At 39.8% G+C, this 25,475-nt stretch overlaps 2 protein-coding genes across 6 annotated transcripts; one reads left to right on the top strand and one right to left on the bottom strand.

Annotated features, from left to right (window-relative positions):
- Positions 1–548: 548 nt before the first annotated feature.
- Positions 549–23,568, top strand: LOC147307972 (acyl-coenzyme A thioesterase 5-like). 5 transcript variants are annotated; one of them, XM_086272919.1, is made up of 7 exons: positions 549–778; positions 3,444–3,569; positions 3,637–3,780; positions 4,393–4,538; positions 21,615–22,114; positions 22,232–22,434; positions 22,513–23,568. In XM_086272919.1, the coding sequence occupies exons 5-7, from the start codon at positions 21,658–21,660 to the stop codon at positions 23,119–23,121; spliced, it is 1,269 nt and encodes a 422-aa protein (XP_086129045.1). In that variant the 5' UTR covers positions 549–778; positions 3,444–3,569; positions 3,637–3,780; positions 4,393–4,538; positions 21,615–21,657; the 3' UTR covers positions 23,122–23,568. The 5 variants fall into 5 exon arrangements, with proteins under 5 accessions (XP_086129045.1, XP_086129044.1, XP_086129048.1 ...); XM_086272918.1 differs by lacking the exons at positions 549–778; positions 3,444–3,569; positions 3,637–3,780; positions 4,393–4,538 and adding an exon at positions 17,589–18,217; XM_086272922.1 differs by lacking the exons at positions 549–778; positions 3,444–3,569; positions 3,637–3,780; positions 4,393–4,538 and adding an exon at positions 18,250–20,257 and having other exon boundaries at positions 21,675–22,114.
- On the bottom strand, positions 2,767–10,969 carry LOC147307973 (acyl-coenzyme A thioesterase 2, mitochondrial-like). The gene is made up of 4 exons (XM_086272923.1): positions 10,794–10,969; positions 6,182–6,637; positions 5,623–5,810; positions 2,767–3,977 (listed from the first exon to the last, which is right to left on the bottom strand). Exons 2-4 carry the CDS (start codon positions 6,630–6,632, stop codon positions 3,369–3,371), a joined length of 1,248 nt encoding a protein of 415 aa, XP_086129049.1. The 5' UTR covers positions 6,633–6,637; positions 10,794–10,969; the 3' UTR covers positions 2,767–3,368.
- Positions 23,569–25,475: the final 1,907 nt, after the last annotated feature.

The following is a 25,475-nucleotide window of genomic DNA, read 5'->3' as shown; positions in this document are numbered from 1 at the left end:
TCAATTCAAAATCCTACGCTTCTCGTTCTCGAATTATTGTCTTGACCAAGCTGAGTATACAATTATGAAACAATCATTTTCCATTTTTATTTCACTATCTGTAACTAAGACAAATAAACAGTATTTGGGACACAAGTCACTATTAAAGTGGTTAGTGAGACTCCACATCTGATAACAGTATAACACACTGCTTATTTATGTAAAATTGTCACTGAAGGGTGCCATTGCTACCATGCAGTGTTTAAAATAATCCACTGTCCCAGTTTGTGCTCAGTGTGCATGAAATGCTTTACACCAAACTCCACTCAAAAAATTTGCCAATTTAAATACGTATCATTAGCAAGCAAGCAACCACACTATAAGTGCCCACTGTTAATTCAACAAGCTGTTAATATTAGATCCATTTCAGACAGTGGCAGTAATATTTTACACTGGGCAGCAAATCAGCACAGCAGGATCTTTCAGAGTGAGACAGAAACTCTGTGTCCTATTTTTCGTTAATTTTTAATAGCTCTTGCACAGCCACTGTTAATGTGATACCTTTGCACCAGATACCCTCCCATGCACCCATCAGTAAAGACTTCTTTTCTAAAGTATGAAGTACTCAGATACACCTTTCTGTACTCCTTACAGGACAATAAACCACTGATAAAAATTTCTGTAGTTAAAAAGGGATATTTGACATGAGAACACTCAACCGTTGGAGGTTATGTGAGGCCTGGAAGGTGGGACTGCTGGAAAATTAAAACGTTACGGCTTGAGTTCCACAAAGCTCAAGGTAAATAAAATACCTTTACAAATTTCTTCCATATTCTTAAAAAATTCTGATAATTTCTTTAATATCTTTTAAAAATTCTGATTGTAGCAGCCAAAAAGGAAATCACAAGGTATTGGCTCTTTCCCGGGCCGCTCAGGATATCAGAGTAGAAAAATATTGTGAATAAGATTTATGTGATGGAATCTACAGTTTACAGTTTCAGTACGACTTAAGTGTGCTTTTGTCAAATTATAGAGCAGATTTATTAAGCTCCCTGCGACCCTGGAAAGGATAAGCAGAAGCGAATGGATGGATGGATTTATCAAGCTTCTGCCGCCAGACTTTCCTGAAGTCTCTTCGGTTTAGAAATTTAGATTAAAATACTCTTAGAACTGCATATCTCTAAAAGTAAAATACAAAAAGAAACCCCCAAAACACTTTTGATGAGTTTAGAAAAACAACAGAACTACAGCTGGATATTTGAATTATTTTAAATTATAATACCAAGAAAATCACAACTAAATTAAAGGCTTGAGCAATGTGTGATGTGGTTAACTGTTGTTGTGGAAGTTTTCCATTTATATAAAGCCTGCAGACGAGCGGTGAGCGGTAGCTAACAGTCTTTAATCAAAACACACAAAGAACAGACAACCAGGCTTGGTGGAGAGCCTACATGACCGTGGGGCAGGTCAGCAGAGTCTCCCCTGAGTCTAACATGGCTCTCAGTTAAATACCTTCTCCAGGAACAAAAGGCAGTACACAGCTGTTTCACACCTTAACCTCCTAGGACCTGGCGTCCACATATGTGGACTTCCCATTTTGGGTTATTTAGACTAAAATACTCAATTTTGCTCTACAAGGGCCTGATATCCACTGATGAGGACATTATACTGCTACTGTTCTATCAAAATTTTCAACGAATATCCTTATATGTGGCTCTGATTTTTCATAAAAACAAAAATAAGGTAAAAAAAAATCTGGTAATTCTTTGTTTTTACATTCATTGGGCCCCAATATGCCCAAATATCAAAGAGAAATTAAAAATACATGCTGTGGAAGAGTTCGGGTCTTACGAGGTTAAGGTTCACACTCCCTTGCTACCTACCAGAGTCCTCAAAGAGACAAAAGTTTCTTCCTGTGGAGCTGTCTGCTTCCCTCAACTTCCTTACTACACCCCCACCATTTGTCTTATAGTATGAGTGTGAAACATGTTAAAATCCAGTGGCACCAAGGCATTATACAATAAAATAATGTGATTAATACATAAGTAAAAGAAATTCCTATACACTGTCAACTGTGATTGGTGTGTGCGAGTGTATTATGCTCAAGGAGCTTTTAACTGCACAAATGAGCAGATTTGTGAAGTTTAGCTTCAAAATGTGTTTTTATATGTTCATTATGATTTTGAAATATGCACTTGTAAATAGCTTTCTGTATGTTTACATTTCTGTGTGTTTGTGTGGAGCAGGGATTTGTGAGCACTCAAAATTCACACAGTGCACATATTTGTAAAATCTTTTTTTTTTTAGATCATTTTGAGATGTATTATTTCCATAAAATATGCAACAGCCCAAAGAGAGTTTTACATGCATGTTTTTTTCTTAAAACCAAAACTCACTGAAGAAAATGAGTCACTAGTCCGTGCTGTTTCTTGATGTACCCGTGATCTTGTGGACTTATGACGGACTTGAGTCGCAGACCAAATATGGTTCAATACAAAATATGCTCAAAGCAAGTGAATACCTTATTTCTAGTGACGACTTGTGTGGACTTAGTACCTTACTTACTACCTTAAAATACGAGTAAACCATTAAACAGGAGTAGCTACATTGTCTCACCTTGTTTTGTTTTTTCTTCTCACATAATAACAAACTGCTTCCACCTAAAGTTAAGAAATTAATCTGTGGGTTGGACCATATCAATAAAGCCATTTTTAGTTTCCCATTTACACATTATATATATTTGAATATTTTTAATATGTTATGTTTCATGGGTCATCTTTTTAATTTGCTGGCCTCTCAGAAAGGAAACTGTGTAAATTAAACTTTAAATTGAAGTCTATTTGTCAGCTCATTATTCTTTGTTGCGTTTTTTTTAGGCTTTAATAGTTTTAACACAATTGTTTTTTGTTGTTGTTTTTAATTACAACATAAAGATCAATTTACAAAAGATAAGTACAGTAATGTGGGATCAAATAACAAAATCAGCGTTACGCAAAAATTAAAAACATGTATCTACACTCATCATATAATGTTTTTGGCACTGTGATGATGGAACAAATAGCCAAAACAAATAAAAAGTAATTTCAATGAAACATTAAGAAAGGCTGACTGGAAATAAACCATAGCTGACTGTAGAGTCCAGGATAAGCAGACAGAAGATCAAGTGACAATCCCAAAAAATTATAAAGAAAAATGAAAAAAGAAACATGTGTACAGGGCTCAGGAGATACAGGAGGGGAAGACATGTGCGAATCATAATTTCACCTAAAATTTCAAACTGTCATATTAACAACTATTATATTAATTATAAAATGTGATTTTCATACAGTCAATTTGCTGTCATGATTTATGTTTCTGTAACTCAAGCTTTCTAATCATCCTGTTTGAATCTATAACTTGGCTTTAGTCTGTGCTGCATCACAACTCAGGTGAGTTTTGAAGAAATCCTGGATCTTCTTCCACAGGTGGATCTCAGCTGCTATGTGGGCCTTGGGCTCACCTCCCCACAGCACTCGTTTGCCTACACCTGCATTGAAGCTGGAGGGGCAGTGGGGTGCATAAGGTGGCTCCAACATGTGTCCAGCTCCAGGGTAAAAAACAGTCTCAAAGTTCTCCTTCCCATGATGCTTAAGTCTCACTACCATTTCATCCATGTAGGCTTCGCTGTCCCAGTTGAGGTCGTCTCCTACAACCGCAAAAAGAAAATGGCTCTTGGCTCGTTCAATGGGGATCAAGCTGCCCTTATTCTTCTCTGCCAGGGGATCTTCAAGAGCATCCTTTATGATGATTGCACCTGACTCGGTGGGAATAAACTTGCTTTCGTCAAACAGTATTGATGACAGGATCTGCCGTTTCTTGTAGTAGAGAGGCGTGACCACATTGGCGTTACAGGCATTCATGCACACTATGGCCTCGACACCTGGCACAAAAGCAGCGAGTGCCAGTCCGATATTTGCTCCCTTGCATCTTGACATTATGCCAACTCCTTTACTGCCCACCTGTGAAATAACACAGAAATTAAAAGGCGATGCAAATCTATAAAACATTTGGAGCGCAGGGCTGACTCTACCTGTCATTATTTTCATTTTTGTGGACTACATATGCATATTACCATTACTAAATAAATAAACACATTCATATATGCACGGTGAAGCTATCATGATCCGGGTGAGTGGCTGGAAACTTCTACCAGGGTCTTGAGTCTCCTTGGTATCTGGCCCTGGGCAGGGCCGTCATATCTCCAACAGCTTCACTCACCTGGAGCTGAGTTGAGGCAATCAGGCTAAAGAGATTTAAGCCTTACACTGATATTCCCTCTCCAACAGTTTGTCAACTACTTCATGTTGGTAGCTGGCTCTAATGCTCCATGTTATTTGCCAAGTGCTTTTCTTACCTTGTTCTCTTGTGCCCTAGCTTTTCCCGGAACCTCCAAAACCCTTACCCCCAAATTAAGCTAATCTCTTGAACCTCGGATAACCCAGCTCTTCTCTGGAAATCTCTCCGTGCTTCACCTGCCTGCCCTCCTGCCATCACACTCCTTCGGAACCTACGGAACTCAGGTCAGCCATCTCACACCGTCTAACTCACGCCCCCTCTCCCTCCAAGCATCTTTCACTCCACCTGCAAGTAAGCAAGACATATAGCCATGCTCACCTTTTCTAGTACTCCCCTTTTACCACAGTTCTAACTCCACGCTCCTCAGTGTGATCGCTCTATGTACCAAGCCATGCTACAGTTACCCCTTCAAGCCCAATTTCCCCCACTTGGCCCCATGACCACGTTATCACGCTACGCAGAGCCGCTGTTACATTCTACAGTCTATTCCTCTTTTGGCAAATCTCTCAAGCTCCTCCAGATTTTATTGGCTTCTAGCATGGACCTTGGTTCACTTCACACTGCAAATTTTTGTTTGTTCTCGTGATTGTCCTTTTTGAGACTACAATTCTAGATTCTAGTGTCTTGGCAGTAGTACTGGGGTCTTTAGACACATCTATCACTAGTTTTCTTTCTAGAGTGTTTGAAATCTTTTGCTTCCTACCCTGCCAAGCGTGTTCTGTACTGTGTGACTCTCTTGGCGGAATTTCTTAACTTTGCATATTGAAACTTGGAAATGCTGTGATAACTTTGTATATCTATTTCTTGCTTAGAGATCTTCAACATTTCTTATTCTATAAAATTATAAAAGGATTTCTTCTGTTTTTGGGGTGATGCGTTCTCAAGTGACAGCTCAAACATTGCACAGCAGTGGCTTCTACTATCAATAAAAAGGTCAATTTTTCAGGGGGCTGATAATGTTGATCTTGAAAATTATTATATGTTAGAAATTATTATGTTATTGTGTGATAATAGAAACAATTCATGTTTTCTCAAGAAGATTTGTGCGATTACAAAAAATATGTCGTAAAGCTGAGGCTTTATGCTCTCTGAAATTTATTCAATTATCTGAATGAATGTAAATGAGAGTATTTCTGAAACTCCACTTAAGCTAATTAAGATCCCCATTAGCTACAGGAATACAGCAGATATTCCACCTGGGATCTACAAATTTACTCTCCTCTCTGAGAATGCACAGAGTATAGAAACATAAACTTTCCTTCAGTATGAAACATCTTTCTGCTGTCTGTGCGCACTAGAGCAACTCACCTTTGGTTGCTGTTTTAAGAAATTCATTGCTTCTTCAAAGTGGTCCAGATGTGTCTCTGTGACATTGTCACTCTTCTTATTGTACACCGCCACTGAGAGAACCACAAAGCCTTTGTTAGCCAGTAGACTGGGTCTTGCCTCAGATACTGAGGTGGGCAAATCCAACACAGCAGGAAAAGGACCTTTTCCTGGAAGAAAGAAAAAAGATTCTAATCAGCAGCAAGTCATATTTTAAATTTTATTCTTAATTTCTCTGGAAGCCAGTGAAGGGACGCAAGAATAGGTGTAATATGTGACAGTCAGCTATTTTTTGTTAGCAGTCTTTCAAACAAAGGTCTTGCTGCATTCTGTACTAACTGGACATGAGTTGTGGAGGACTGAGAAACGCACCTGAAATGTGAACTACAGTAAGCAAGGTGGGAGAAAATTAAAATTTGAACTAGAAGTTTCAGATGACTGAATGACAGTTAAAGTTTAATTTCAACAATGTTGATTTAAAAGCTGGTTAATGTTAAATGAACTAAAATGAACATAGAAACCTAGGAACCACCTCCAGTACCTGGAGGAGTGAAAAGGACTCCACGGATGTTCCCTTCATTGACGGGAACCCTGGTGACCCCATCTCTCATCAGAAGCCTCTCATTCATCATCTCTGCCAGTAATCTGCCCTCCTCCTCATGCACAGAAAACTTCACCACCTGGGGGTTTATGGCATTTGTCTTTAGATATATTTTGTGCATGGTATGTGGCCTCATGGAACACAGCAGACCCATGGGTTCTACTCCAACGTAGCTCCCACCTAGCGAGGGGTCTCTTTTCAGGTCGACCTCCCCACTGCCATCAGCCCTGTAGGTGGCCGAGGAGCTGAACACCACTCCCTTGTCATCAGTTAATTTGGCTCTCATGTTGACAACCTGCCTTGGCCTCAGCCCGGCCACCTTCACCTGAATGGGCTCATCAAACATACATTTGATGCTTGGCAGCAGCTTCAGTCTCACTTGAGAGGACATCTTTTCTGAAAAAGAGAAAAAGATTGGACTTTATGAATGTAAGATAAAAAGTCCCCTTACACAATACTTTTTGTAAGAAATTTCAGAGACAGATCGATCCATATTACATTACATTATGTTTATTAATTACACCAACAACCCACTGTCCCAGTTTGGTCTCTGAGTGCAGGAAACCCAAATCCAAACTCCACTCAGAAAATGTGCCAGTTTAAATATGTATCATTAGCAAGCAACCACATTACAAGTGCCCACTGTACTCTCTGTCAATAATGTTAATACTAGATCCATTTCAGACAGTGGCAGTAATATTTTACACTGGGCAGCAAATCAGCACAGCAGGATCTTCCAGAGCGAGACAGAAACTCTGACTATTTTTTGTTAATATTTAACAGCTCTTGCACAGCCACTGTTAGTGTGATACCTTTGCACCAGATACCCTCCCATGCACCCATCAGTAAAGACTTCTTTCTAGTTAAGTAAATGGTTTGCATGGATTTCCATTAAAGGTTTTTTTTATGTTCAGTACAATTATTCAGTCACTCGTTGCACTTCAGGCAGTTTTGATTCCCGTTTTCATGATCACACAGCCACTTCAAAAGGTAAACACCAACTTCAAAGTGATATTTCTCTTCCATTGTTTACAATTAAACTTTTAAAAACAAAAAATTTGAATAGATGTTGATTAGGACAAAAGGTCCCAAATCCATGCCATCAATGCATAGTCACAATTAATTAAAAGTTAATAAGACTTGCGAGGTGGTAACACAAGCTGACTGGAAATAACAGAGGCACAAAGAGTCCAGGATAATCAGGAAAAAGTGATCCAGTGATACAGTCCTGCCTGGCAGGATGATGTGTTCACAGAATTTGATATATATTCTGTCATGCAATCAGTTAAACCAGGGATAGGCAACTCCAGGCCTCGAGTGCCAGTGTCCTGCAGGGTTTAGATCTCACCCTGGGTCTCGCACCTGAATCAAATGATTAGTTCATTACCAGTCTTCTGGAGAATGTCAAGACACGTTTAGGAGATAATTTAGCAATTTGAATGAGCTAAAACCTGCAGGATACCGGCACTTGAGGCCTGGAGTTGCCTACCCCTGGGTTAAACTGTTATTGATTTCTCAATGTTGTTCACAAATTACATTCTCTATACCCTCAAAGCAGTCCTGCAGCTTTGAGGGTATTCACAAGACCGCCTTGTGAATATGGGTCTTTTAACAAGAGGAATATATCTCCACGTTGGGTGAGTGTTGAGTAATTACATATGAGAGCATGAGGGTGGGAATGGATGTTTGTATCTGGTCGGGTATCAGACGCCACCTCTCTGGGGGCATCTCGGGCCCTCCAAGGTATGGAGGCCTATCTCCCCCCACCACTTCCCCTGCCAGTGACAGACGCCCTCAGACATCGGTGCGTTGGTGGTTCTTTGTGTCCGGGGATGGGCGCCCAGGTACACACCGACTCACTCCTTGGTGGCTGCTTGTCGGGGCCTGGAGCCTGGGGCTCGCTCGGACCATTTCGGGGGTGGGGTGCCCTCAGCCTCTCGGCCTGGGGCTCGGTCACTCAGGCACAGCTGGCTGCCAGCGGAGCTCACGGGCACGTCACTGCAACCCCCCCGGCTTCTGCTCCGCGGCTGCTGAGTGACCCCTCATCTGGGACTCTCGTCAGCTCTTTCTGGGATAGTGGCGCGGCTGCCCCTCTGTTGGTCTTCCTTGGTCTCTTGTGTTCTGGGGGCCTCTGGATGTTTGGAGTTTTGATCTCCTCCATACCTGCTTCATGCCCTGGTGGATGGGGCTGTGGCTCCCCACACCCTCTAGCACAGCGGTCCCCAATCCCCGGACCGGTACCGGTCCGTGAGTCGTTTGGTACCGGGCCGCGAGAGTTGAGGCTCAGGTGTGAAATGTATGGTTTTCAGGGTTTTTATCGTTTTTCAGCGTTATTTTGTTATCGTTTTTATCGTTTTTATCGTTAACTCGGTTTTCCTGGGTCTTTTCACGTGTGTTATGAATAAATCTTCTTTTTTTCGGTACCGGTACTAGTTTTATTATGTTGTATTTATCCGCAACACCTTAAAGGTCCGTGAAAATGTTTTTGGGCATAAACCGGTTCGTGGGGCAAAAAAGGTTGGGGACCGCTGCTCTAGCAGATCATTACATGAAGGAACCTTTTAAAAACAAGCGCGTTCATGCTTACAGGTGTACACACGGGTGCTCACACACACAAACTACACCCTTTTTGGCTCCTACCTCAAAGCACACTGTGCGCTGTTGATCTTACGTGCTGCACAATAATGTTTAATATTTAGTATTTACCGTTATATTCCCATAGATCATCGTGATGTTGTTTATTCTATTGCTCTCGTTTTCTTCTGCTTGTTTTCTTTTTTCATTCCCAACAGGTGAAATTAAAAAAAAGTATCTACTGTTATCTATTGTTAGCTAGTTTATTGTGAGGGTGTTGTTTTTAGATTAGATTAGATTAGATTAGATTAGATAGAACTTTATTAATCCCTCGGGTGGGTTCCTCTGGGAAATTCGATTTCCAAAAAAGCACAGCACCGACAGAAGTTACAGAGTTACAGAATATTATATACACACACACACACACACACACACACACACACACACACACACACACACACACACACACACACACACACACACATATATAAATACAGAGACAATATAAATAAAATATACGAAGGGGATAAATAGAATAAATAGGAATAAAAAATAAAAATACAAGTGAATTGCACATTTCAAGTATTGAGGTCTATTGCACTGTTGACTATTTACAAAAGTATTGCACAAAAGGTATTGTACAGTGAGGTGAAGAGGCACTACAGCTTAGTTGTTCCCCCCTCCTTTGTCCTCCTGTTTCCCCTCCCTCTCCCCTCCAGAGAGGAGTTAAACAGTTTGATGGCGTGTGGGACAAAGGTTTTTAAGTCTGTTAGTTCTTGTCTTGGGGAGAAGCAACCTGTCACTGAACAGACTCTTCTGGTTGTTAATGGCCGTGTGCAGAGGATGCCTGGCATTGTCCATAATGTCCATCAGTTTCTTTAATGTCCTTTTCTCTGCCACTGTCACCAGAGTGTCCAGCTTCATGCCGACCACAGAGCTAGCCCTCCTGATCAGTTTCTCCAGCCTGGATGAGCCTGGATTTCTCCAGCCTGGATTTATTATGTTGCTCTTTGTTTTTTTTTCTTCCCCCCTTTCTCACCATCTCTTCTCCCCTCTATTTTTCTTTCTTTCTCACCCTCTCTTTCTTTCACCCTGTCCTATCCCCCAGTCATGTCTGTCCCATCTTTAAAAAATGAAAATAAAATAAATACATAATTATAATAAAGGTCAGTTAAATGGACCAATATGGCAAAGCCACGATGATCCACTTGGTAAAGTAAATCCACTTGGCATCTTTCTTGGCCTTCAGACAACAATTCTGATGGCTAAAAATCCAAACGGGACAGGCAAAAATAAATAAATAAATAAAATAAAATAAAATAATATATATATATATATATATATATATAGACACACACACACACACACACACACACACACACACATATTTATATATAGTCATATATTTATAGTGGCTAACCTGTTAGAACTGCATGTCTTTAAAAGTGAAAGAAAAAAAATGAAACAAACGAAAAAAACAAACACAGAAGCTCAGAAAAACAATAGAACTAGAGCTAAAAAAATTTTAATTAACACAACTGAATTAAAGGCTTGAGCAATGTGTGACATGGTTGACTGTAAATAAATATATATTTTTATAAAAAAGACTACACACACACACACACACACACACACATAAAATAAAATAAAATAAAATATGCGCTCAATGCTCAGTGACATTTTTAACAAGAGAAATGGGAGATTTGTGATGTTCAAATTTTTAATTACGTTTGAATTACGTAAATTATCACTGTACTGTAACATGTACAGTACTTGCAAAATAGTTTTCCATATGTTTACATTGCTGTGTATCTATGTGGACTGGAGCACGGATTTGTGAGCACTCAAAATTAACTCAGTCCGCACATTTGTATATCGTAGATTATTTTCAACCTTTCGAGACAAATGTATCTCCATATATGTGCAACAGCCGAGAGTTTTACAAGGATGTTTTTTTTTTCTTAAAACCAAAACTCACCGAAGCGAATGAGTCTGGTGGTTGGTTTTGTTTCTCGAAGTACCCGTGATCACGCGGACTTAAGACAGACTTGAGTCGCAGCCCAAATATGTTTTAAATTCAAAATACGCTCAAAGTACGCTTCTGGTGACGACTTGTTTGGACTTCGCCTTAGCCAAGTATCCCAGAATGCATTTCAAACGAAATTCAGAACTGGAAGTAAAGTTCTGAAAAAGCACTGTTTCTAGTGCATAAAATAGTGCGACGATTTCGGCGAGAATGTAGCAACATTAAATATCCGGCCAAATTATCAAAATATTACCTATTTGCAAAAGTTAAGCACAAGATATATAATTTTTTAGGATATATTATATATATATATAATGGGTGACGTTTGCTTTTCTGCAGTGGTTTATTCTTGAGAAAATCGGTTTTGCAGAGTTTAAAGTCAGCCTGCAAAAAGTGTCTGATTTTATTTCACTTTAATGTGTTGACATCGGTGTTTTTACCCACCACAGTCGAGCCAGCCGCCGCTTGTTAACCGCTTAAACGTTCGTGCGCTTCTACACTGAGTTTTAGGGTAGTATGTAACATGTCGATCTGTTCCTGGATATCCTGAAAGCCGATGTCAAATCAGCTCCAGAAATGATCATATTATATTTCAGCTGTTTTCAAAACAAACGGTCTGTAGGTAAGTTTGTAGATTATTTTAGAATGCAGAAAACAGGTCATTTTAACATCTGACCTGATTGTTTTTGTTGAGTTAGCAGCATGATCCTTGAATACATGTACAAGAGTAACATAATATTTTTTAATATTATAGTTCATACAGCACACACATGTTACTGAAAGGTTACAAGTCTGTTGATTGTTCAGTCATTGACTAATCAGTCACCACACTGAAGTTCTTAACAACTGATTTGTTAAGAAGTCAGTCCACCGTTTGCTCCAGTCTTTCCAGAGTGCTTCACACTGATGGTCCCTTTAAAGTCGAGCATTGTGCAAGAATGAACTTTGCATGCCCTGGACTTTCAAACTATAGTCGGGTTCCTGATAAGTGGATACAAACAACTCAAAACGGTGAACTGTAATTGTCGCTTAACAGTAAAACTGGGTTGCAGTGTTTGTGAATGCAGCTTTATTGAAACTGTAAATGATGTCTGACAGAGGGCGCTCGAATAGAAGGTGTGAGAAGTTATTATAGAATATTACTGCTTACCTGTACTAAAAGAATGGAGCCGGTATATTTCGCTCTCAGATTGCTGCTTTACTTGAGGTTCATAGGATATTTAAAAGTAGAAGGCAACACTGGTTGGTGATGGAGATTGTTGGTCAGACCTAGAAACTGTATGTGTGTTACAGAGCTTTTTCTGGCTTTTCTTTTATTCTTGCAGAGGATGTTGTGCTTATTTTACCACTAGTTGACCTTTTAATGGTGGAAGGCTTACCAGCCACATTTGAAACACTGTCCTCTGGATTAACACCATCATCAACACCAATATTTTAAATGCAAATGTTCGCAACCAGATAACCATTCACTCACTTCATAAATAAACTCATCATAACACATTGTTTTTGCTTTAAACCATGTTTCATACTTTTCATTTTCATCATCTGGTAACACACAGATCAAAGAACCATGAATAGTTCTTGCTTCATTACACAAAGCAACAGAATCATTAGTTGAGGCTTGAACCATATAGATATAGATACTATTATCTATATCTAGTGATGTACTTACAATATAGATATTATTTTCATATACTCTCTTGTAGATGATTAGCTTTATTTAATTTAGCTTTTCTATCACATTGCAGTCTGTCCAGTTTCTCTGCAAGTGCTTTAGCAGTTATTTTCTGCGGGTCGCTTGGCTCGATAGTTCAAACGTTTGAATTTGGATATGGTAAGGATTTGTAGAAGAACAGAATGTGCCTTTGGTTTTCGGTTAAACATTTGCAACTCTGGTATAGATAAATGTGATATATTAACCTTGACACACTCCAATCCTTGCTATCCAAAAAGACTGTGTGGAAGAAAAAAATACAAATGAAAATTTCCCTTTAACGTTTTGTTTTAATGTTCAGTTTCATGCAGTTTGGTAATTTTAATTTCTCTTACCAAAACCATGATAATTTCATTTTCTATTCTAGATTTTCTAGTGCTGTCAGCGTTAGTCTCGTTAAAATCATGTTAACGCCATAACCGCATTAACTTGGCAAATCTCCGTTAGCGAGTTAATGCGGGTCGCCCGCTGCATGGGGCTGCATGGCGTCAACGCGTTACCGCAGTTAGCTCGGCCCAATAGATTTCATCTCATGATCTTACGTGATGTTACTAAATTACCAAGCCTTAAACTTGTAAATTCTAGATGGATGGATTTAAATTAAAGGTTTTTTATGTTTAATACAATTATTCCCTGGATTAGACAGTTTAATTCTTCTTTCTAGCTGTTTCAAAGCATGAACAACTACTTAAATGTTCAAGTTTCCACTTCATGTTAACGCTTAAATATTCTTTTACTCTCATTAAACCTAAATACATTCCTATAGAATGACAAGATCAGGAGAGATGACCGAAACCAAGGACATGAATGTACAGACAAAAGGAATCAAAAAAGGAATCCCCTCTCTCATGATACGTGAACAAGACCCTGAGATACATAAACTCTTTCACCTGGGTCAGCAACTCATCCCTAACTCGGAGTGGGCGCTCCACTTTTTTCCAGCTGAGGAACATGGCCTCAGACTTGGGGGTGCTGATTCTCATAAAAATCCTCCCTAGGGGTCCTCCCACCAAAGACTGCCTCAGTGCCCAGACTCATATACCTCATCCCCAGACTCTATTTCCTCTACAGAAGAAGTGTTAGTGTGATTGAGGAGGTCCTTGACGTATAAACTGACAACGGTCTCTAGTCTTGTCAGCCGAGGATCTTTATGGTCATGGTCGGCCTCCAGATCTGCTCCGTCTTTCTTTGCCAGCCTCCTGGTCAGCCCTCTTAACTGCTGTGTCTCTGCCGCTAGCCTCCTGAACTCTCACTTCTTTGTTTTGGATTTTTTTTTCTTAAATATGGTCCTTCTTTCCCTGTCAGTACTCTTACTGGAGCATTTTGGGTCACCTGAAGGTGTTTCAGGGAATTTTTACGACAGCCTGATAATAATGAATTACAGTAGTTCTGCCTAGAAGTAATAATGCATAAACTAGTTTTTCAACATCACTCTTAAACAGGATGTTTCTAATTTGAGAGATTTTGCGCAAATGAAAGAAAGCAGTCCTACATATTTGTAGTCAGAAGAGAGTCAGACACACGAAAAAAGCTCTAGTCAGAAATGCATAAGAACAGGGGTCTCAAACTCAATTTAGCTGGGGGCCGCTGGAGGCAGAGTCTGGGTGAGGCTGGGCCGCATTAGGTTTTCCACAAGAAAGGCATGGTTAAAAAATTCCAATCTTCGCAAATCTCTTTATTTTTATTTTTTAACACAAAATATGAAAAATAAATAAGCAAATTAAGAATTAATAAGAAAATTAATCAATCTGTAATACAGATTGATATAGACTCAATACTTGAAATGTGCAATTCACTTGTATTTTTATTTTTATTCCTATTTATTCTATTTATCCCCTTCGTATATTTTATTTATATTGTCTCTGTATTTATATATATGTGTGTGTGTATAACTCTGTAACTTCTGTCGGTGCTGTGCTTTTTTGGAAATCGAATTTCCCAGAGGAACCCACCCGAGGGATTAATAAAGTTCTATCTTATCTTATCTCTCTTATCTTACATAAATAAAACAATAATAAGATATTTTTAGTCAGTGAACTTGTGTTTTTTTCAGTCTTCTATATCTGCTGTATTTAGATTGAAATGTCTGTATTAACAGTTCTATAACCTTCTTCTGAACATGAATGGAACACTGTAGAAAATGAACTGTTCTTCTGAACATGGCTTCTCTTGCCTACTCCTTGCTGCTAGAGACCTGGCAGGGTTTCCTCTCGCATAGCCGAGCCAGATTTGGCCTGAGGGAGGAAGCAGTTGCGACCCTCAGTATGTCTTGAAGATGATCATCCGTAAGTCTGGACCTGTACTTGGACTTATTGAAGTTCAAAGTGGAGAAGAGCTTTTCGCACAAGTATGTGCTACCAAAAAGGCACATGGTCCGCTTGAACATTCGGGAAAGCCGAGGGAAACTAGGGCTCAATTCTCTCAAAAATTGTCCAAGCTTTTCTGCTTTTCCACTCACCTCCCTGAACTTCGCTTTGAGTTCAGAGTTGCACTGCAGCTCAATGAGCTCCATTTGAAGCACAGAAGGGGCATCTTGCACATCAAAGGAGAAGAGGTCCGCAAAAATTTGAAAGGTGGCTCTGTGTGTCTTGAAGTCAGCAAATCTGTGATCAAATTCCTCCTGTAGCCTCAAAATGACATCAACATACTTGTCAGCACTGAATGGTGTGCCTGCATCCACGAGTGCCTTGCATGCTGGGAAATGGCAAAGGTTTGTCTGAGAGAGCTGAGCTTTCCAGAGCGCAAGTTTTGTGGAGAATGCTCTCACGTTGTCATAGGCAGCACTGACAAGTTGCCCCTGGCCTTGTAACTTCTTGTTCAGTACATTAAGCTCATGTGTTATATCAACAAGAAAAGCTAAGTCCATGAGCAATTTGGGATCAGTTAGCACAGGAACACTTACTCCATCCTTCTCCATGAAGGCTTTCACTTCTGTTCTCAACTCAAAAAATCTCTTTAATACATTTCCCCTGCTGAGCCAACATACCTCAGTGAAGTAGAGCACACCCCCATATTCTGACTCCATTTCCTCTAAAAAAGCATGGAACCTTCGGTGCTTTAAGCCCCTGGATCTGATTTGGTTGATGCATTTCACAACAATAGACATCACATTGTCAAACTTCAGGCATTTGCTGCAAAGGACCTGCTGATGGATAATGCAGTGCAGAGCAATGGCCTCCTCCACGCCTTCCTCTTCCAGTTTTTTTTGAACAAGTGCCACCAGTCCATTTTTCCTACCTGTCATTGATGGCGCTCCATCTGTTGTTATTCCAACAAACCTCTTCCATGGCAAACCAACATTCTCAATGGCATCACACAGCTTGTGAAATATCTCCTGAGTGGTGGTCTGGCCATGCATTGGAATTACTGTGAGCAGCTTCTCCATCGCTTCAAAACTGTCATCAACACCACGGACATACATTGCGAGCTGGGCAGTGTCGGTGATGTCTGTTGTGTCATCAAGAGCGACTGAGTATACACTGAAACATTTGGCTTTCTCACACAGTTGGTCGTAAATGTCACTTGACAGGTCAGAAATGCGATCTGCTACGGTGTTGGCAGAAAGGCTGATGTTGCTAAACTGACCTTTCTTTTCCGGACAGACTATATTTGCAGCCTGCAATATGGACTTTTTGACAAATTCACCTTCTGTGAATGGCTTCCCTGCTTTAGCAATCATCTCACTAACCACGTAGCTAGCTTCGACTGCTGCATTATTCTCTTTGGTTGCTTTCTTGAAGAAATCTTGCTGCCTCAGTAGATCTGTTTTAAGACTGGCAACCCGGTTCGCTCTCTCATCTCCCTGGTATTTTGCATACACCTCAGCATGTCTAGTTGTGTAATGACGTTTCAAATTGTATTCCTTGTGCACCGCAACTTTCTCTGTGCAAATAAGACACGTCGGGGTGCCCCTGTGCTCAACAAAGAAATATTGCATTTCCTATAAAAATAGATCATTATTTTTTTCTAGGTGGGTTGAGAAATGGATTGTTTTAGTGAATTAGCTGTTTAATCCTAATGGGCAGCTTATGTCCTATTCAGAATTCTTAAACACCTATAAATTTCCAGCCACACCCAAAGAATATGCCATATTATTTGATGCAATACCTACGGGTATTATAATGCTTTTTAAAGGTATTCAACCTTGCATATCATCTGTTTCTCTCCCCAACCCTTTAGATTCACACATAGGAATAATCTGTCTAACAAACCATAGTAAAAGTAATAAGAATATTCGTGCTTTGTTCCAGACAGAATCTCTAACTATTCCACATGTGGTCTCTTACTGGAATTTCTTTGTCAGTGACATTAACTGGAAAAGAGTATGGACAATTCCTAACAAGTATCTGGTAACGAATAAAGTGAAGGAAGTCTCATTTAAAATACTGCATAAATTTTATCCTGCTAATTATATGACAAAGTTCAAAAGGGACATAAATGTGAACTGTGGATTTTGTGGAAGCCATCCTGAGACTGTGCAACACCTCTTCTGGATCTGTTCATACACTAGAACATTTTGGAAAGACTTCAGTAGATTCATTGCTGGACATCTCTATAAAGACTTTACTGTGAAATGGGAAAACGTTGTATTTTGTTTCTTTCGAAGGCAAAAAAAAAGAAGATGTTTACTTTATAATAAACTTGTTAGTTATCTTAGCAAAATTTTATTTTCACAAATGCAAATACAGTAACAAAAAGCCTAATTTTAAACATTACTATAATGATGTTTTATGTTACATAAAATTGATTCGTGGATCACTTGACAAAAAGGCTATGAAAACTATTACTATTTGTAGTAATTACAAATTATTTGAATTACACCCCCTGGCATATGTTAATTTTGTTCTGGTTGTATACATGTTCTGTATATTGTTTCTTAATAAAGTTTAATAAATAATAATAATGTCGGATTGAAGTTTCAATCAAGCATTTAGCCGACGGACGGAGAACGTCTCAACGCATAGAGAACGTCATTTCCCCCTTCTTCTTCTTGCAACCGTAGCACGGCGATCGGAAGATAAAAAGCCGGTAGCAGTCTCCTTTGTTTTTACGCTCGATGTTCATGTCTTTCACGATGACACGAACACCGTGGCATTTGCAGATGGTAGAAAGTACAGGGAGCGCAAAAAAGGCGACTGCTCACGGACTGTTATCCGCCGGGCTGTTGTTACAGGAGAAAGAAGCGGAAATGACACCGTGACATATAACAAATAACATCACCTGTTTCTGATGTTAGTTGTTTTGACTGCTTTTACATTATATTGAAATATATGTAATGTTCATGTATGCTGCAATGCAAACGGAGTGATGCAAATAAAAAACATCGACCGACAAATTACGGTGCGACTCTATAATTAGTCCGGGTTACCGGGGACTGTTATTGCCGATGAACAGGTGTCGCTATGTGACTGCAGACTAAATTGGGCTGCATTGAGTTCATTACTTTTCTTTTATCCCGCCGCCTACGCATCACTTTGAGAGTTAATATGAGATCTCTCTCTGTGAAAAAATAACTAAAAATCCCACTGACGTGTGTATAAATCTATATACGTATAATGTCCCGCTGGGCAGCAACTTAAAAAAAACAACTTTTTTTGAAGTGTTGTGAACGCAGCGCGCTGGGGCGAATGTCCGCGTTTGCCCAAAGGAGGAAGCCAGCCAGGTACAGAAAAGAAAGAAACACTCCATACGTCATACATTAAAATACATTATCAAACTCGCGGGTCGCACTAACATTAAATTTTCATATTAAGGTGGGGGCCAAAAACTATCGTCCTGCGGGCCGCGAGTTTGAGACCCCTGGCATAGAGGATTGCACTGTTGTTAAGCGTTGTTTTGGGTGTTCTGCGTGTACACGAATAGCTTTTCATGATGTACTTTCTGGATAGCAGGAATGGTATCTGGAGCAAAGTTCACATAGCAACATTGGCTCCATTAGAGTTAACCTCTAAGTAAAATGGGACGTGCTTGCCACACTGGCAAATACTATTATACTCATTTAGTACAGGTCAAATATTACAGGTCTGCCACTGACTGAAACTGTATTTAAGTTGACATTAAATCCAAAAGGTTAAATTCAAAAGAGAGATTATTAAAAAAACATATCCAGCAGCTCTGCATTTGTTTGCAACTCAGGTTCTTATTCCAAAGGGATCAGTGGTAACTTTTTGTTTTGGTAAGCACTCCAGTCTGTCATGGCTCTCTGCACAAATGTCTTTACAAAGCTTTTCCTAACGGCTTCCTGTTGAAGCCGTTAAATCCAAAAGTCTAGGTGTATTGTTTGGGGAGTGTCTGTGTTTGATAAAACCAGTTTGATCCAGGTGAATTATGGATGAGATGACTTTCTCAATTCTGATTGTTACTGCCTTGGTTATAATTTTCATATCTGTATTAATTAGTGAGAGTGATCAATAACTACATGTGACAGTGGGATCCCTGCAAGGTTTAAGAAGAACTGTGATAGCAGCTGTGTTTAAATCACAGGGAATAATACCAGTTTGTTTTATTCCTTGGATACATTTTAAATATATTGGGCTGAGCATATCCCAGAAAAGCTTATAGAACTCAGCCGGGAAGCCATCCAGCCCTGGCACTATATTGTTTGGTATAAGAAATATTACATGGTTAATTCTTTTTCTGTTAATGGAGCTTCTAGCTCTTATCTGTACATCTGTCAAATGTAGTACATTTATATTATTAATATTAAACTTACTCCTTCAGTTTATAAATATGCTTACGATCCCCAGCCAAAATATCCCTAAATTTTTCTTAACCACTTATCCAATTCACTTAACACTTACCCAATAATTAAGGGGGCTGGAGCCTATCCTGTCCGACATTTAGAGAGAGGCAGGGTACACCCCAGAAAAGCTGCCAGTCAATATTTAATTAGACAAAATAATTCCTGATATTAAAGCACAAAAAGACACAGAATCACATCTACAACCAATTTAGAGCACCATCTATCCCAAACTTCATGTTGCTTCGCTGTGGGAGGAAGATAGAGTACCTGGAGAGCACCTGTTGGAGGTTATTACTAGGTGAAATGAATATATATGTTGGGGAAAGGACATGGCCACTACCAGTAGTCCTGTGGGGGTGGTCTTTTATCTGTGATCTATTATTGAGTGTTTGTTGTGTGATCCTGGACCAGTTCTTGACCTTACCCCCTTTGTCCCAGGGCCTGTTTTATAAAAAAAAAATATATATATATATATATATATAAAAATATTATAACTGACCATAAAACTCAACAAAGCTAGTCACCTCAAAGTAACTTTGGCAAGAAGACGAATTAAACAGGAAGCCGGGAACAAAACCTGACATACTGGTAACTACCTCCAACAAATCCAACATGTTCTATTGAATATGTTACTAAGTAGTAAGGTGGTCATCTCTTAATACCAGAAAAGCTGCAATTTTCAAATCACTATGTGCTTTGATGATTACATAAATGTGGAAATGAGGAACAGTTTCAGACAGATGCAGCATGAGGGGAGGAGTCAAACAAAAATTTAAGGTGTGTTGAAGAAAACCTGCCAGCCATTTAGGTAGCCCTCTATGTATAACACAAAACGTGGAATTTCCCTCATCTCACGATTAACAAATTCCGCATCTTTTCTTAACGTGGTTTCTGGAAAAAGCCCTGGACTCTCCAACAACTTTTTGTTTATTTTCCGGCAAGCTTCTGTTAATGCTTCTTGTAAGTACTTCTAAAATTTTCTTCTATTTCTGGTTCTGCCCTTAAATCCTGATGTTGGATACTGTGTTATAATCTTATTGTAGTCATATTGTAGTCTCATTGTAGTCAATGTGCGATTTCCCAGGCTTTTCAGCATTTATTAAACAAAAGGTTGTTATTACGGCGACCGTGGCTCAGGGGGTTGGGAAGCGTATCTGTGGTGTTGGCCAGAGGGGCCAACACCAGTAGGCGGCCTCGCTTCTGTCAGTCTGCCCCAGGGCAGCTGTGGCTGGCTACAACCGTAGCTTGCCTCCACCAGTGAGAATGCGAGAGTGAATGAATAGTGGCATTGGGTGCCTTGAAAAGCGCTACATAAATCCAATCCATCATTATTATTATTATCTTCCTTTTTTCTACATAAAAAAACACATACTGAAATTTCTAAGGTACTGTAGACAATGAAAAACATTGAATTTTTTGTTTAACTGTTCAGTTTTAATTTAGTTGTTTTTCTATTACTTAATTACTTTGATGTAGTATGATTGCAGATAAAGCTTTAAAACTTAAGAAAATACAATTAAAAGTCTGAATTTTGTGCACGCATTCACATTTTCCAAAGCCATGCAGTGGAGAGGAAGAGAGAGAGGGGAAGGGGGGTTGGGGGGCTATAATCGGTACCGAGCAGCTCTGCGTTTGTTTGCAGTTCAGGCTCTTATTGTGAAGGGATTAGTGATAACTTCCTGTTTTGATAAGCGCTCGAGTTTGTCGTGGCTCTCTGCACACTTTTTGCTCGTTTGCCAGTAGTGGTGGGAGATTTCGTGAGTGTATGCCTCCACATTTGGAGGGTTAAGCGTCAGGTAAAGCTTTTGTTTTCAGGCTTAAGTCGTATGTATAATGCTTAAATGTACTAGTTAGTGAAGCCAAAGTCTTTACGAAGCTTTTCTTGTACTCTGTCTTCCCTTGATCCTCGACAAAAGTCTAGGTGGTGAGGCTTCAGGCTTTTACAGAAATGTAAAAATATTTCCTGCTCTTTTACCCTTGGTGGGGGGAAGAAAAGATTTTTAGCTAGCGCTAATGCTTCTGTAGTTCTGTTACTGCAGGTCTGAGAGGGTTAGGGAAGTAGGAAGGAAGGCATCAAAATAAAAGCGCACAGGACCCTTGAAACTTAACAGTTCTGTTGAGCCAAACAAAGCTGGAAGACGTATATCACATCGTCGTTTACATCCACTTTGGATGCTAGAGTTGGAGTGAAATACAATAGGACTCTTTAACTTTACCACAAGGCCAGTGTGTACTCTAAAAGGCTAAAGTTCACAGCACCTCTTAGAGTAATAAAAATAACGTGTGCAGTACCACTATTTTGTTTATTTTTCTATAGGGCAAAGTCTAAACGTGTAACTTAAAGGAAAGTTGCTGAAGACATGGCTTCCCAAGTCAGGCTGAGGCTGCTCCCGAGTGCCAGGTGTCTGTTTGATGAGCCTATTCAGGTGAAGGTGGCCGGGCTGAGGTCGAGGCAGGTGGTCTCCCTGAGAGCCAGCTCAACCGACGACAAGGGAACTGTGTTCAGCTCTGCGGCCACCTACAGAGCCAATGGCAACGGGGAGATTGACTTGAAGAGAGACCCCTCACTCAGTGGGAGCTACGTTGGGGTTGAACCGATGGGTCTGCTTTGGTCAATGACACCGGACTCTTTGCATAAAAGACTTCAGAAGATAAATGCCCTTAATCCATCCATGGTAAAGTTCTCAGTGCACGAGGAGGCAGGTGAGGGCCGGATTCTGGCAGAGGCGACTAATGAGAGGATTCTAATGGGAGATGGGGTCATTCGGGTCCCCATCAAAGAGGGGAACATTCGAGGAGTCCTGTTTACTCCTCCAGGTTTGTCAGCATCATTTAGGAAAAAAAGTACATACTTGAAAATGTCCTAGTTACAGTTACTCATAATTTTAGCTCCATACAAAAATATGCTTGCTTTGCATGTATGTTTCATTCCAGGCAGGGGTCCCTTCCCAGCTGTGTTAGATTTGTACACTTTTGGTGGAGGTCTGTCAGAGAAAAGAGCCTCTCTGTTGGCCAGCAGAGGATTTTTGGTTCTGACTGTTGCCCTGTATGGCCACGATGACCTGCCTAAAAACATTAAGGAGATCCACCTGGATTATTTGGAAGAAGCTGTCGAGTTTCTAAAAAAACTAACTAAGGTGAGTTAATTTATTCTGGAAGACTCATAGTTGTTGAAGACAACTTTGATGGCTGTTCATTGACATGTTTTTCCACAGGGTTCCAGTAAAAAAGTTGGTGTAATATCCCTTTCCAAAAGTGGAGATCTTGCCTTATCAGTTGCTTCTTACCTACCAGATGTTGAGGCCACAGTGTGGATCAATGGCTGCTCTGCCAATGTAGCTTTGCCTCTCTACTATAAGAAAAGACAAATACATTCTGCATTAATGTTTGATTTAAAGAAAGTGATTCCCACTGAGTCAGGGGCCTTCAACACCAAATACGTTTTAAACAATCCTCTGGCGGAGGAGAACAAGGGCAGCCTGATTCCCATTGAACGAGCCAAAGGACATTTCCTCTTTGTGGCCTCTGAGGATGACCTTAACTGGGACAGCAAGGCTTACGTGGATGAGATGGTGGAGAGACTGAAGTGTCACGGGAAGGAGAAGTTTGAGAGTGTGTCATACCCTGGAGCTGGACACTACTTAGAGCCACCTTATGGACCCTACTGCCCTTCCAGCTTCCATGGGGTTTTAGGCAAGCCAGTCTTGTGGGGAGGTGAGCCCAAGTCCCACGCAGCAGCTGAGGTCCACATGTGGAAGAAGATCCAAGATTTCCTCAGAAATCATCTGAGCTCTGATGCTGCACAGAATAGGGCCAAGTTATAGTTTCAAACTAGACAATGAATAACAAAAATTAAAGTCACGACTGCCATAAAACTGTGATAATCATGTCTGACCTGTTAAATGTGTTGATTAATGATTCACTATTTTAAACATTTAAAGTCTGTAATTTATCACAACAGGTAGAACGGGATCCTCCTTACCCTCAAGGTATAGCTATAATTTTGTGTTAATACTCCATAGTGTCATGTAAATGCTTGTAAGTTTTCTGTTTTCATCATTAAAGTTGGTAAAATTTGAAAAAGGTTTATTTGTATAAAACTTAAAAAGCGTATCCTGAATTCTTGACACGATGTAGATTCAGTCCTTCTGTCACACTGAGGTACTTTGATGTTGCGAGACGATCCAGTTGTCACAGGGTGATGTTGCTGCAGACTTTGTCTCATGTCTATTAAAATATCTATTAAAATTAAAGTTACTTTTGCTGCTGGACACTCTAAAGTCAACTTATTAATTCATCAAAACCAAAAAGACAAGACGTATTGACTGCCGTTTAACTCTAGAATAAATGTTCTTAAGTGTTGATTTCTGATGTATTATTTAATGTAATGAAAGATTGTGATTTATCATAAACTGGCATCTGTGGCTCACAAATTACCTTGAGGCATACTGACACATTCCATCTTCACACAGCAAACTAGACAGACTGGTGCCTATTACCTTACAAGCTAATGTTAACTGAATTTTGTTTTTCCTTAAAATTGTTGTTGCAACTGTTACAATAGACGTGTATTCAAAGGCAACGAATTTGGTCTTGTGTTTGTTGTTCATGGTTTCTCAATGAACTCCCAAACCAGTGGAACACGCCTGTGTCTCTCTTAGTCCTTGTTCTACCAGACGACCCTCCAGAAAAGGAAGTTCTGCTAATAGGGGATTGTGAACTTGGTGTTTCCTCTTTAATATTACGCAGTCTTTGCCTCCCATTATAAGATAGTTTGGGATGAACTATTGTGAAATGGTACTATATGAATGAAACAAGTGAGCCTGTCAGTCTTCACTACTGCCACAAGATGGCAGTATAAGCCTCTAAATAAACAGTCGTGCTCTGGCTAGTGCTCCCACACAGAAAGAAACAGAATCACATCTACAACGAATTTAGAGCATCATCTATCCCAACCTGCATGGTGCTGGACTGTGGGAGGAAGACCGAGTGTTGGAGATTACTGTTAAGTGAACAGAGTTTTGGGCAACATTACACTAAAGTCTTGAAAAAATATAATAACTCACCATAAAACTCAACCAAACTAATCACCTCAAAGCAACTTTGGCAGAGCGGAAGAGGAATTTAAACAAGAAATGGGAAGCGGGGAACAAAACCTGACGTACTAGTACCTACCTCAACCTCATTTTTCACCTCTGAGATGGGAGATAACATGCTTGCTACAGTGCAGGGAGTTCATGAAGACTGCAGAACCTTCATCTGCCTGTTTGATTTATTAAGCAGCATTGTTGAAAAGCTCCTTCTCTATCTCTCCTGTTCTTTGTGTTTCTGTATCTGACTGCTCCCTTTCTGTCATTTCAGCTCAGTGGAGCTCACGTCAGCTTCTGGCCTTTGAAAGGCATTATACCTGCACTAAGGGATGTATGTTCTGTGGGAACTTGAGATTGACTTTATGCTTCTGTGTTTATGAGTAAATGATGATTAATTCATTTGTGTATAGCCATTCAAATTTAAACTGCATGCAGATACCAGCAGATACCAGAACTGTAACTGAGATGTTAAAAGTATTTCACAAGTACAAGGTATAAAACATACAGGCTTTAGAGACAAGCAGAATAGGTGATCAGAGAAGTTAAGGCTGGGTTCTGAACACTATCCAATGTCCACTTGACATTAACTTGCTGTTGTTAAAGGTGAGCTGTTTGTTGTGGCCCATTGTGGAGCCAAAACAGACAGGAGGCAGGTCATGATGCTCCAAAAGACTTTATCAGGGGTGAAGTTTTCAGGACTCCGTGAAACCTCACTGAATACTAGAGTTAACTCAAAACAACCCATAAAAACTGCTGGGGTTGAATTCTTTGCTGAATAATTGTATTGTTTTGGTGCTATTTAAAGAAGATTTAATCAAACTAAATGGAACTAAATAACATAAGATTTGAAGAGGTTAATCCTACTCTAGTCCAACATTTGTACTTTTGTTTATGTCACATTAAAAAACATTGAATTTGGAAAACATTTCCATTTCTGCAAAATCAGTTACACCTAAAAAATCTCACTGAATTAATTGAAGGTGATTTAAAGGATCTGGAGCAAGCTGGGGTATTTTACCTGGATATTAATACCCCTGGTTTTTGGCCTCTAACAATAACTTTTTGGGATTTTCCCTGTTTTTTTCCCT

This window comes from Aulonocara sp. 'chitande type north' Nkhata Bay, linkage group LG18 (assembly GCF_057382095.1).
Source record: "Aulonocara sp. 'chitande type north' Nkhata Bay isolate Kocher_YH1m ecotype deep benthic linkage group LG18, A_spYH_male_GT1.1, whole genome shotgun sequence".
NCBI lineage: Eukaryota > Metazoa > Chordata > Actinopteri > Cichliformes > Cichlidae > Aulonocara > Aulonocara sp. 'chitande type north' Nkhata Bay.
This window is presented reverse-complemented; position numbering and strand designations above follow the sequence as displayed.